This window comes from Protopterus annectens, chromosome 1.part1 (genome assembly GCF_019279795.1).
Source record: "Protopterus annectens isolate FY-2018-M chromosome 1.part1, PAN1.0, whole genome shotgun sequence".
Taxonomy (NCBI): Eukaryota; Metazoa; Chordata; order Ceratodontiformes; family Protopteridae; genus Protopterus; species Protopterus annectens.
In genome coordinates this window covers 454,824,322-454,838,711 of record NC_056726.1, presented here as the reverse complement: position 1 = coordinate 454,838,711, position 14,390 = coordinate 454,824,322, and the positions used below count along the sequence as shown (strand labels likewise).

At 37.0% G+C, this 14,390-nt stretch overlaps 1 protein-coding gene across 13 annotated transcripts in view; it reads left to right on the top strand.

The window, feature by feature from the left end:
* Nucleotides 1-374: 374 nt before the first annotated feature.
* The window catches only part of MEIS2 (Meis homeobox 2), a 325,597-nt gene continuing 311,581 nt past the window's right edge, over nt 375-14,390 (top strand). For 3 of the 13 annotated variants that reach the window (XM_044075978.1, XM_044075961.1, XM_044076030.1), the window contains exons 1-6: nt 458-1,533; nt 1,841-2,073; nt 3,284-3,425; nt 3,871-3,921; nt 4,546-4,596; nt 5,698-5,847. In XM_044075978.1, coding sequence (XP_043931913.1) covers nt 1,522-1,533; nt 1,841-2,073; nt 3,284-3,425; nt 3,871-3,921; nt 4,546-4,596; nt 5,698-5,847 — 639 coding nt within the window. In that variant the 5' untranslated portion in view covers nt 458-1,521. Of the gene's footprint in view, nt 1,534-1,840; nt 2,074-3,283; nt 3,426-3,870; nt 3,922-4,545; nt 4,597-5,697; nt 5,848-14,390 lie in introns of all 13 variants that reach the window. The other 10 variants (XM_044075970.1, XM_044076031.1, XM_044076015.1 and 7 more) reach the window with 7 other exon arrangements.

The window sequence follows — 14,390 nt, the reverse complement described above, 5'->3', positions numbered from 1 at the left end:
TCAGAAAGAAAACACTAGGCAGGTGGAAACTGTGTTGAGTGCTAGCTAAGCAACATGCAACAGAAAAAAAAAAACGGTTGAGACAGGTGAACCACAACATGTCAATACAAATCTGAAAGTAACATGATTAGCATAAATTCAATGTATTTAAAGAGATGATGTTATAAAATATAAAAAAATGTAAAGTATGCATCATCAATCGATCGGGTATCCATTCTGAGTTTTCTTCAAAAATGTTTAAGTTTAGGTTGTGAAATGCAAAACAGACTCATGTGCCGATTGCTTTGCATAGTGCTACATATCTGTACAGGTTGCTGTTTCTTGTGTGGCTAGTTTGGCGATCTGCACTGGGAATGCTGCAAGCAGCAGCAGCAGTGCTTGCTCTGCTGTGTGGAATCCCCCCGCGCGCACTTGAAGCCGTCCTCATTGCATCGCGTGCATATCAGAGCGCTTGGCCTCTCCTCTCAGTTGCAGTGCTGTTGTACGACTGGCTCGGGCCAGCACCACTTCCGGGTTCCGTCATCCCCCTCTCGCGCCGCTCGGCGCTACGAACTGAGCCTCTTGTATAGGCGAGCAAGCAGCCAACCTGCCAACAGTTACTGACACTCACTCATCTCACAGAGAGAGGGAGAGAGAGAGAGAGAGACTTCTTGCACACAAAAAAAGAACCAGCAAAACAGCATCGCAAAGTATTCCTTCCCCTTGCGTTTTGTTTCCTGCACAGTACTAGAAAAGCCAGGGTCACAACAAGCAGCGCTGTGGAGTTGATTGGGAGAAAAAAAGGGCTTTAAAAAGATTCCTCCTCTGTTCTTCTTCATCATCAGCCATCATTCATTCACTACCTTGACAACCCCCGACTTTGATTGACAGCTGGAGTGGCAAAAAGCCATGAGACACGACAGTTTGGTTACATGCGGGTTGTTGACGGGCCGATCGTAACCTTCACTTTTTGGAGCTTGACAATTTTTGTATGTAGCAAAATACAAACAGGCAGTCAGAGTGGAGAGAAAAAAAAGAAAAAGAAAAAAAAGTGGGGGGAAGAAATATCCCACAAACTCTTCAGGGGTCTTAATGTCTTACTATTTTCTATTCTGGAGGGTAGGAGAAGTCTCTAACTGGATTGGAAAAGGAATCAGACTTTAAATCACTTGTTAAGCGGACTGGGATATTAAATATACGACACATCCCGGAGTTTATTGGAGCGCAGACTGATGGCGCAAAGGGTAGGTTTAAGTCTCCAACACTTACCTAGATAAATCCTCTCCGAGAGAAAGGGAGAGGGCCTGTCCGATCGCTCGCTCTCTTCTTCTGATGATGGCGGCCAGCACTCGCAAATAACAGCAAGATTTGCTAACCTCTTGCTGCTAATATATACATTTTATTAAAAAATCCCTTCCAGCGTTGCTGTCCAACCAGCGAGCTCAGAGCTTTTCCCACACAGCAGCGTTTTATAGGGTTCATCAAGAAACCGCTGCTTGTTTTTCTCAGAGGCTGACAAGGGGCAAAGGAGAATTGCAACTTATGATGTTTTTGGTAACTTTTAACGTTTGTTGTTTCTAAAAATCTGATTTTTTTTATTTTCATCATTTCTTCTTTTCTTCACATTCTAGTTCATTTTTACTCCTTTTTCTCTCTGTTTTATTTATTTATTTATTTATTTACTTTTTTGAACGATCTGAATTGCTGCTACCTTGACAAGTGTCTGTATGTGTGCGAGCCTGTCAGTTTTGTCGCGTGTGTTTGTGTGTGAGTGTATGTGTGCGTCTGTCTGTGTGTCGTTAGTGCTCCTGCTTGATCTTAGTGTTGAATATGTCCTGTATTGTTTGTTTTGTTTTAACAGTACGATGAGCTTCCCCACTACGGTGCGATAGATGGAGTGGGGGTACCGGCTTCCATGTACGGAGACCCTCATGCCCCCCGGCCGCTCCCCCCGGTGCACCATCTGAACCACGGGCCACCGTTGCACGCCAGCCAGCACTATGGAGCCCACGCACCCCATCCCAATGTCATGCAAGCCAGCATGGGCTCGGCTGTCAACGATGCCCTAAAGCGGGACAAAGATTCAATTTATGGGTAGGTACAAAATGCAACAAGGAGGGACAACAGCAGCAAGTTAATTTCATTGTGCTTGACATAAATAAGTTAGGCAAGTCGGGCAAAAAGAGCATACAAGTAGAGGCTCGCCTAGACAGTTTACACACCATCTGTGCGCACCGCTTGGGCAAAATTATGGTAGTTAATGTTAACAGTGAAGTATAACTTCAGAAATATGTAACCTGAATTATTAGCAAAAGGTAACTGTCTACAAAGACAGTAAGCACTGTGGAGATTGTGAACTGAAGCTGTGAATAATAAAATTATACTTATTAATGTCTTACTTATCCAAAATGTCATTAATGTGGCTAAATGCATTCTGTGATGAGCATCTTGATTGTATATCTACACAAAACAGTATATTGTCAAACTGCATAAACAATTTTGTTGAAGGAAAAAAACAATACCTATTTTAATCAATAAAACCACTAAGAGAAATGTGCTGTCATTTTAGCATGCAGATTGTAAACAAATATATATCTGAGGAAAACATTCATTAGATGGCCAAGTACCATGAAACTTCAATAAATGCAGTTTGATATGCTTTTTGAAGCATACCTCTTTTGATAAGACTGCATATTTCAGTGGTGTGCTAAGTTGTAATAATAACCATAAGGTACACGCTGACAAGTAAACAATTGGCCAACAAACATACATGTACTCACACTTTATTGAATGCAATAAAATACAGTTTAATCAGATTTTTTTTCTTATGGTGTGTTGTGTAGTTCAGATGGTTTTATGCATTTACTTGCCATCCAGTGATTGCTACATCCGTGATCTTTACTTTCTGTATAACAAGCTTAAATATACTAGCAGTATTACTACAGTGTTGTTTTAAGTGTTTTAGTCGTACGTCTGTCCTGTTGTCCAAGTAGTTGTGCGTTTTCATCACATACAAAGTACAGGTTACAGGAAATGTGTTTTATTAGGTACAATTAAGTTGCTTTCTAAACATGGAGTGCTTGGCAAAGTTTGGGAATTGTGGGGGACCTGTCAAAATGGTGTTTTGCAGAGAAGCCAGTCTCAAGGGCCAGAACTGCAAAACAAAATGAAAAGTGGCTGTTCTTGCATGTTTGTGTGTTGTGTGTGTGTTTGCACGCGAGTGTATGTGCGTGTCTGTGTGTGTGGGTGCTTTTTTTTTTTTTTTTTTTTTTTTACTTGCTTTTCCTTTTTTTCGCCCTTACAGTCATCCGTTGTTTCCCCTGCTAGCACTGGTGTTTGAAAAGTGCGAGCTAGCGACGTGTACCCCCAGAGAACCCGGGGTGGCAGGCGGTGATGTGTGCTCTTCGGACTCCTTCAATGAGGACATCGCAGTCTTCGCCAAGCAGGTCATCTTTATCTCCTTCTTCAGCATTTACTACAACCAAATGTTATCACACAGGCCTATCAATTTATACCTGGGCTCCAGTTTTAAAGTCAAAGCACGCGCCCTTTGACCATTACCTTTGGATGGAATTTGCCTCACTCTGCAGTATTTGGAAATTAAATGTCAATGGCAAAAACTTGCCCCGTAAATTTGTTTTGTTTAAGCACGCTGAAAGTAAATTTAGCCCGCATTATTGTACAGTGGTTGAAAGCACACCTATTGTATAAAAAGCAGTTATTCTAAACACAGCTAACATGTAAACAGCAAGTTTTCCTATTAATGACTTTTGAATCCCTGTTTGCAGTACATTAAGGCACCTTTTACTTGCCATCTTCTTGGTGTGGATTGCATAGCTTGAGCCGTCGCATAGTTTGGAGAGTGACATATATTGCTTTCCCTTGTTGTAGGTCCGAGCGGAAAAGCCTCTTTTTTCGTCAAATCCAGAGCTGGACAATTTGGTAAGATTTGACAACTTGTCTTTATAGTTTTTTCCCCCTACACTATCTCAGGCTGGCCACCTACCATAGTTTTATTTGTAGACATTTTACAAGATCAATCAGGGCCGTTGCCTTGTAACAATGCTGTTAGAACTTTGGGGGCACTAACGTTTATGTATATCTCCACAGCAGATTGGGGTGGGTGGCTGAATTGGGTCGTTTTGAGTAATTTGTGGGTCGTATCTTTGTAACTGAGCGTGAGGGGAATGCATGAAGGTTAAACAATACATTTTTAAACAATGAGCAGTTACTGTGTTTAATATGTTAGCAATCTGTGTTTTAAAGCATGGGGTGCATATTTGAACCTTAGCGAAATGTTTCTCGGTTTGTTGCACTGTATTTCGCCTGTAGCCCTGCAGGGATAATAGTTTACAGGTGGAGAAGCCCTGATTACCCCACCCAAAAAATGATTGGACGCATTAGATTATTTTTATTTTATTTTTCATTTCTCGTTTCAGCGTACAGTTACCCCATTAACAATGTAATAAACCGTATATATTTGTATTTAAGTGAGTATTTCATATGAAAGGTTCTGATGCATCTATTCATTCCACAAGTAACTAAGCATTTGACACTCTATTCCAGATGATTCAAGCCATCCAGGTATTACGGTTTCATCTACTGGAGTTAGAAAAGGTAAATATAGTTTTATCACATTTGTGTAAGATAGTTTTTTTTCCCTCACTTGTTCAAATTCTTCATTGCTATGTCAAGACTGGAGTTGCAAGTGCTTCAAATAAGCGCGCGTGTTACAATCTTAAAACAAACTGTGACGTTTGTTTTGTGATGTATTTAGCAGTAATAGTTGTGGTCTTAAAGTACTTTATCAAGATGAGTTTTGTGAAAGAGATCTGCCATGTGCACAGATACCTCATAAATATTGGGACCCTTCCCATTACCCATTTACAACAGCTTGAGCCTCTCCATAACCCTCAGCAATTCCTATATGACAAATTTTGCGGTTCCCAAGTGGTCATCTTTTCATGTGGCCAACTGCAGAGGATGATTGACTCTAGAACAGAAATGCAGTGACACATATGTAGGCGAAATCAAAGGTATCCCGATCTCTGTCACTGCAGGGCTCTGGACTGTGGCAAGCAGTCATTCTTGATACCACTGTGTTAAGAAAAGGGGGTAATGGAAAGTAAGTAACGGTTGTGATCTGCCAACCAGCCACACGAGAAAGAGAACCACACTGTAAAAGAAAGTCGGCCAAATAAACTGACGTGGTATAAAACAGATTCATGTGCTGCTCATGGTTCTTGATGCATGTGATGTGTTAAAACCATAGACATGGTCTGATAAGGTGCTCCTGTATTGTGTTTTCTGTAAAAGCCCACATTTTAAATGGCATTAGTAGCAGTGATAATTTAGTAAGATGCTTATTTCCAACACACCGAATTTTGTATTTGTGTGTGTGTGTGTGTGTGTGTGTGTGTGTGTGTGTGCGCGCGCGCACTCTTGATCACGCGCGCGGCACACATACGCTTATATATATATATATATATATATATATATATATATATATATATATATATATATACATATATATATACATACATACATACACACACATACACACTACCACTTGTTGCTTTATGATCTCTAGGGAATATTATTTGCAGCAACAAAATGTCTGTCGTTTCCTTGTGCCTTACCATTACACCCGTTAATTAAGTTGTTGAACTAGAAAAACAAAACATTTCGGAGACTGATGATTTTCCTTCTCCTTTAAAGGTACACGAGTTATGTGATAACTTCTGTCACCGGTACATTAGTTGCTTAAAAGGGAAAATGCCTATCGACTTAGTTATTGACGAAAGGGACGGTAGTTCGAAGTCGGACCCTGAAGAGCTTTCTGGATCCTCCACAAATTTAGCAGATCACGTAAGTCTCGTTCAAACTAATTCTTCTTTTGCTAGCATATAAGTTTGATAGTTGAGCCGAATTTCATTTTATAAAAGCTGTTGCATGTCAGGCCAGCATTGCTGTTGTTACTGCCCCGGTATGGAATTCCATTATTTGTTTGTAATTTCTAAAAGTGGCATGTGAATTGTATTCAGTTTTTCTAGATTGCACGTAAGCCATTTTAGCTTGTAAAACATATGGTCTTTGCAGAGATATTCGCGTTTGACTGATCCTTTATTTACTGAGTCGTTCATCGACGCTGGCCTTTTGCATTAGGCAAGTTTTGTTATTAGATTATATAGCCTAACATAGCAGCTTGTCAATAATCCGTACTGTTTTCTGACTTTTGGTGTTCCGTGTGCATTTTTGTTGCTGGAATGTAGGGGATACAGTCACTGTTTTGAGAAAGTGTTCAGCTGCAGGCTTTCCTAGATCTAAGGCATATTATTTTGGAATCAGGGCCGTTTCAGTGAATGAGCAATCTGGAGCTTAGACCTGCATATTGGATGTATGCTTCAGTGACTCAGTAGTCCAGACGTTTTCTTGGCTTTTTTCTTTAATCAGATTTGATGAAGCTGGCTGTGGATATTATGACTAGTTTTGTTAAATGCCTTTTTGGTTGTGCATGAGATGTCACACTGTATACTTAATTTTCTGCTAGTAGTTCTGTATATAATCTGACAGGAAAACTAAACATCTGTAGAAAACATGTTAGATATAAAGCAACATAACCCAAGACTGAGTGCAATTTTTATCACGTGTTCTTTAGGCAAACGGAGTATATATAACAGAATATCCCCTTTTCTAAGCAGAAAACCTGGCCCTCATATAATTAGTAACAGTAACTGTACCTGTGTATTGCACATGGGAGAATCCTCATATATGGTCCCTTTACGGGCAGTGTTCGTATATTAGTGTGAAATATAACAGCTGTAGCAAACTCTAAAGGGCAATATTTTGTGCTGAAACGGGACTGGGTGTTTACATATGTAGTCTAGTGCACAAATCCAAGGACTGCTAAAAATATGCAAACAATATTTAAAAAGCTGTTAAACTTGTCATAAAATGTGCTCTTACCCCGTGGAGATTTTATATGTTTCTAGAAAGGGTGGTATGCTCCCCAGACCCTTTTGTTAAACTGCAGCCTTTGGATGCATATGTTTAACGCCAAAGTACTTTGCCAAATGCATGTGTCAGCAGAGAATTAAAAACTGAGTGTTTATAAGATGTTTTTAAGTTTGTGTTTACTATCCAGGTTTCTTTAGTGTATACCCCTCAACTAATACAAGAAATCTGGACAAAGCCGTAAATCATGGGAGACGAAGCCCCAAAATAAGGACAGATTTTAAATATTGCTGTTATAAACTTAAAATGTGGCTATAATAACAGGTTTTGTGTTAGCCTGCATTTTCTGAAGACCGAAACTCAGATACACGTCATCATTTAGTGAGTTCAGTCCTCTGTAGTTTATCAGGAAAACACAGATTTTAAGAGGAGTAGACCAAAATTTTGAGACAAAAATCTGGAAATTCTGCGAAACTCTGGACATCTGAGAGGTATGATAATGGCATCATTTATGTGAAAATATTTGTTCTACACACTGCTATGTTCCGTTTTTTGTTTGTTTTTGTTTTATAATTTGTCCGCTGTTTTTAATGACTTGTTCAGGTTTTATTTAAAAAAAAAATCAGAAAAACAATTTGGTTTTATTAGCAGGCAGTGAGATTACAGCATTAAAACGGCTCCTTATCGATCCATGTAGCTTTTATTACTCAGTATTGTTTCTTGTTAAAGTGTAGAAATGAGCATTGTTGTTGTGTTTTGTGTTGAAGAGATCCGATACTATTTGACAACTGAAGTTCTTTGCAAATGACAAATGTTCTGCTGGTAATAAAAATGCATACAGAAACTGTTCGCACTGAGTAAAAGCAGGTAAAATTACTTTGTATTCTGGCCTGATTCCTCTGTAGAACTCTTTACCTAATGTCCAGTAAAAACACTAGTAACTGTATCATTATATTTATCCCATACCAAATAATGTTGTCATTTGCATAAGTAATTTAGAAGTTTTTATTTTCCGGACATTTCATCCCACTCCCCAAATGTTTTAAAAGGAAACGCTAATTTGCACAACTATATTGCATCCTGCTCTTAATACGATGCTGGATTGTTATGACGAAAATGCTTGCTTGGGTTCTACACATACACACACATTTGTGTCTGTCTGTGGTGTGTGTATGTATATAGATCAATCTCTGTATGTGTCACACACACACACACACACACACACACACACACACACACGTGTGTGTATGTGTGTGTGTGTGTATATATATATATATATATATATATGTGTGTGTGTGTGTGTGTGTATCAATCTCTGTATATGTCATACACGTGTGTATGTCGCATATGTGTTTGTATATTTATTTAGCTGCCTATTTTATTCCGTTGAAAATAAAATAAGTTAATTCCAAAAGCATTGGAGTGACAGATAGAAACATGAAAAATACTAATATTAAACTTGGAAAAGTAAAACTTGTAGTATTGTAGATTTTAGTTTCATTATTAGCCACTAGGGTAGACATGGGGAGGAATTTGAATGCTGTATATGCTAATTTATTAACTCTGACTCTTTTTTTCTTCTTCTTTTGTTTTGATATGCATTTTTAATATATAGCCTAAGGCCAGATCTCATTTGGTAAAAGTTGGTTCAGGGGTGATGATAAGCCAATTCAGAAGCACAGAGGCAGCTTGTTTTTTTTCTTCTGTTTCATCTGCTGAACCTGTGTTGTGATCCATGGATTTTTTTCTACATTGTTTTATTTGCACATGAAATACTTGTGAGTATCTGAGGTGACTGAGCTATGAAGAGTGACAGTCTGAAAAAGAAATATACTTTAATATACTGGGTGCTTGGACTGCTGTTACTGAGGAGGTGACAGTTAGTGACAGCTTTTTGACACCCTAACACACACACCACGTGCACAGGTGCATGCAAACCCACAGTCTCTCTCCCCCTCTCTTTCTCTCTCTCTCTCTCTCACACACACACACACACACACACACACACACACACACACACACATACACACACACAAAATCACTTTGCAATTTTTTTCCTCCACCTAACTGATGTTAGCAGTCACATAAATAGGGAGTCTCTCGGTCACCTTTGCTAACTTTTTTGTGTATAATATTTTCGTAAATTTGTATCATGCCTTCACTAGGCTACAAACATAATAAGCATAACTATGTAAAGGAGCAAAGACCCTTATAATAAATGTTTCTGGAAAACAAATGCATATTTTCACCATAGTGGTACACAAAGTGGTTATATTAATTTAGAAACTTGTAGTGCAATTGCAAATGCTTTTTACTACAAAAACTTGAAGAGCTGTACTGCACTAATGCATGTCTTTTCTGTTTTCAAAAACAATTAATCCCTTTACCTGTATTTAGTTGTGTGTACTTATGTTACACATTTTTTATCCCATACATATATTTTCTGTTATGAGCCTAATTATTATTTCTTAAAGTGTAAAATGTCTAAAAACAATTGTCGTCCTCTGTTGAATTAATTAATTAAGACTGTCCCTTTTCTACTGTGTCAGATATAAAGTCAACACAGCTGTTTCCTCTTTTAAGGTGATGAGCATACAGCTGTACTGAAAAAGTTGCAATAGGTTATTAAATCTCCCTCCCTCTTAAATAAATCTTCCTTAGGCCGCTGTTGCATTTTGCAGAGTGCCAGCATAGTACATTTATCAATGTTTGTATAAGATGTGTACAGTGAAAGTGTCAGTACGCCTGGTAATAACTTCAGTCTGACATTAGTCCTCAGAAGGATGCTTTTTAAATTGCTTTTATTGTTTCCTTTCTTCATTGTATTTGAATGTTCATCTGTAGTGGCCTTGACTGCAGGAAAACATTATTTATGAAGCAAGTATCTACTTAATTCTCCCCATGAAAAACATAATGCAGTATTTATGTTTTCAGTTAAATACGTATTAAGCTGCTAGCAAAGTATCTCATCTCCAAGTATAGCTATACAGCCGATTTGACATGAATTTGTTTTTGCATTAGCTGAAGTAGTGAATGCTAATCACAACAACCGTTTATTACATCAGAGTCTATTTTTTGACATTTTTTTTAAATAAAGCTTGTTAATTAAGCTTACCTTCTGTTAGATTTATTAATTAAATACCACCACTCCTTTTCATGCCTGCTTTTCCTGATCAGATTTGGGACTCAGAACTGTCTGATAAAGTATTCTTCTTTAACTGAATGCTTTACATCGTGGAAAGATGGTGTATGGCATTGAAGTATACTTCAAACAGTAAATCCAGTATTACAACTTCAGATTTTTAAGTCACTTCTTAGTTGATTTGCAACCTTAAAGTTGCCTCTTCTGCTCTGTGATTTTATAATATTCAAATCACAATATATATGAAAGGTTTAATGGCAGGCAGTACTGAAAACCAGTTACAAGTGTATATCAGGCGTATAAAATGTAAGAGGAGACTATTGGCATGCCGTCACTTTTGTTACATTCGCAAAACCTAACAGTAAATCAGGAATTATATTCATTGTTTTTTAACAGTCTGTGCAGAATGATGCAACTTAAAACAGTTTAGTCATGGCTCGTCAAAGTCATATAATATATAAGAAAGATGAATAGTTCTGCTCATAGAACTTAGTTTAAAAAAAAAAAAAAAAAAAAAAAAAAACTAGTAAGCATTTTTTGGTAATGCCCTCATCCCTGGTTTAACACTTCATACTTACAACTTATGCATAGCCAAAGATTAGATAATTCCTCAGAACATCAGTATTTTATTTGAAATAGTTGTTTGCCACTCAGTGAAATTAGCATTTAGAAGAGAAGGGAATGGAAACATCCTAAGCATTCTGGTCCCATTAAATTACTATACAGAGACCTGTAAACACACACACACACACACACACACACACACACACACACACACACACACACACACACACACACACACTATGCAAAGTGCAAAACAGCTTTAAGAGAAATAATGTTGGTGAGAATCTAGGCATTTTGTAGCAGTTAAGAACATGTTCCCAGCCTGGTAGGGTGCAGTATGGGTTCCAGGCCTTCCTGGGAAATGTTAACTCTGTTGCAGTTTGTACATGAAAACCATTACATTGTATGCATACTGAAAAAGAGAAGAAAACATTTTTGCTATCTAGCAAAATGTATTTGCTTTTAAACAGTAAATTTACAATATTTTGTTTTGTTTGTTTATTGCATTTTGATAAATGTGAAGTTCCATATGATCGGGCATAGCTAACCTGACAGACGTTTAAGGAACATTTAAAGGACAGGAATAACTGTAAATAACTGAGATGTTGAGGGTCACTTTAAAACTCCATTTGTATTGACAGAGCTGTAGATACTGAGATGGTGAGGATCATTATAAAATTCCCAGCGATTGTTCAGAACTGTAGCCTAAGTTATTCTTATTTTATCTCTGCTTGCTAAGAGGAAACCTTTCTCCACTTCATAGTTTTGTGCCATTGATTTCATTATGAATTTACCAGTACGTATGGATGACTGTTGGATCAGTGCTCATATGGAATAGCTTTTTGCAGTGTAATTTTTCATTATGGTTCTAAGGCAGAAGAACAGGAAGATCACCTGAAAGTAAATAATGTAATTGCCCATTTTGGCAGTTTATTTATTTAGGCATTTGTTCTACTAAGCATAACTAATTTTAAAACTGAACAAGATAAGCATTCCCAGGGTTTGATGTTAGTACAGACTAATAAACTATAGCAGCGTAAATATGTGGCTGTTGTCTGTCATTTCTGTACCCTATGTTATGCATGTAATCCTTCACACGGCACAGTTACCCAAGGAGCGAAACATTAATGTCAAATGCAATAGATTATAGTTCTAGAATAATCAGCACTCCTTAAATGTGGGGAGGGAAATAATGAGTATATTTTGAAAAGAACTAGCATAAGGGACTTAGTAGTTTACCTGGAGATGAGTAAAAGAAAGCCAGAGTATAACAGCACTCACAAAGTATAGATGATTGTTGTGAGTCTGTAATATGAGTACAATGGTACATTTTCAGCTAATATTTCAAAATGTGTGTAATTACATGCATTTACCCTCGTCAATATAATACAGAGGATTAAAACAATAAATCGCAAATGAGTTACACCCTGTACACCTGGGTTCGATTCCTTCAGTTTCTTTTTGCATGCCATGTGATTATTGACAAGCTGGTTTTATTTGATCGAGGTGTCATGTCATCTTAGAAAAAAAGACATATGTATCTAGTGGGTCTTAGCTGGTTAATATAAGTAGTTATATAAATAAAACAAATGCATATCCCTTTAAATGAAGTGTTAAACATAAAAATAAAAAAAATGCATATCCCTCCATATCAAGTTGGCAGTGAGCGAGCACAACAGTAAGTACAATGTCAGTTACATTAAACGTGTCAACTAGCAAGTTAAACATTGGATTATCTGCTCAGAAAGATTTACTAATCAAAGAAAAAGGAATTAAAACCAGACACAGAGTGCAGTATTCAGGAGGTTATTTTTGGCTTTAACCGTGAAGTTCAGTTTCTTAATGTTAGGTTGCTTAGTCTGGGTGTAGCATTGTATCATTAATGTATTATTAGCTTTGTGTGTTCATATCAAAACAGATTTAAAAAGATAGTGCATGTGTACCAGTGAAAATAATACAGCTGAAAAATCAGGATTTTTATTGCACTATGTTTAAAGATAATTTGTTTGTGGTGCATTCTGACTTTATAGTAGACACTGACTAAAATCATATTTATAGCTTTTAAGAAATACTGATACATTTCAGGAGGTATTAAAGTATCTGTTTGATATCATTTTGGGGAATACTTGGGTACAGAAGACAAACAAGGCTCCAAATTTATTTTCAGATGTTTGTCCATGAGTTGGATAAAAAAATCATTTTCTAAATGTCATAGATGCTCATGTGCTTTCACTTTTTTACTTTTATGTTCATTGTTGTTCATTGTGTTAATTGCTTTATTAGTTGTGTAAAATATTTGATTGTACTGATACTTTGATGGATTTTACAAGTAAACTTTGTAGCCGAAGGCAGAAACGCATTGCATAAGCACAAGCATTCAGACATTTTAAGCTATTTCTTGACAAGGAGATAACTTAAATTTTTCTGACGAGTAATTAAAAAAGTGTGTATCTATAAGTGAAATGCTCTTATGTTCTTATTAAATCAGTTCTATAATCAGAGTGTATATGTGTCCTCAACAGTCAAGCAGTTACAGCTATGAATTAAAAGTATGCATTACCTAATTAAATTCCTTAATGTTAGGTCACCACAAATATCAAATATCAAAAGTGGCCTAGGTTTAAAAGACTGACCAGGCAATATTTTGTGTCAATAACAGTGACTTAAAACCCATGAAAGCAAAACTGTATATGGCAAAACAAAGTAAGTTAAAATACAGACTGAGATTAAAATACAGACTGAGATTAAAATACAGACTGAGATTAAAATACAGACTGAGAGAGTGGGCTAATTCACATTGCTGCCAGTGTCATGTTATTTAAAGGGAACATACAAATCTGGGTTGCATGCTATAGGTTCTATCAGCACATTAGTCTTTGTTTTCTTTTTTTACATGTGTGTGGGGGATATGTGTGTGTGTGTGTGTTTGTCTAATATTATATCTACACATACACACACACATTATAATTGGTGTGTATGATAGTGTGGGCTTGAGAAAATGGTGATAATACACCAAATGTAGTAACCAACTGTCCAACAAATCCACAAGCAGAAACACCACTGGTCACAGCTACTGAATTTCAGACATTTATTATCAACCAAACTTGTTTGTGAAAGCTGCTATTTGGTTGATAATAAACATCTGGAATTCAGTAGTTGTGACCAGTGGTGTTTCTTCTTGTGAAAATCGTGATACTGTTTAGGGTACTAAGCACTTTGTATCCCACCTTGAGTTGAGATGTCTTGGTTTTTTGGCCGGCTTCCCTTTTGGACTGGTTTCCAGAGTTTTCTACAATGTAGTTTCCATGTACCCTAGTCTCTACATCTCCTTACTCTCATGCATTTAATTGTTCCATAGTGTAAATCAAGTGCAGAGTCTGGGCCTCAAACCAGTTTTCTAATGTATTTTAACCAGCACAGTTTTGACTGAGTGTTTATTGTGTTGTACCTTAAATTAAACTTTAAGTAAACAGCTAAGAACACTTTTTGCACAAAAGCATGCATCCATATAATAGAGAAGTTTATTGCAAATCATATTTGTTTTCCTGCATCCATGTATGTTATATGCATTTTTTATTTTAATATTGCTAGAAATAATATAACTACCAATATATGTTAATGCAGCTGCAGCAGTTTCCATCTTCATGTGCAACAGTAATTGCAGGGAAAGATATTAAAAACTTTTGCAACTAGGCAGTATGCATCAGCTCTGTGAAGCCTAATGTCAGAGATCAACCTGGGGCACCTGTGA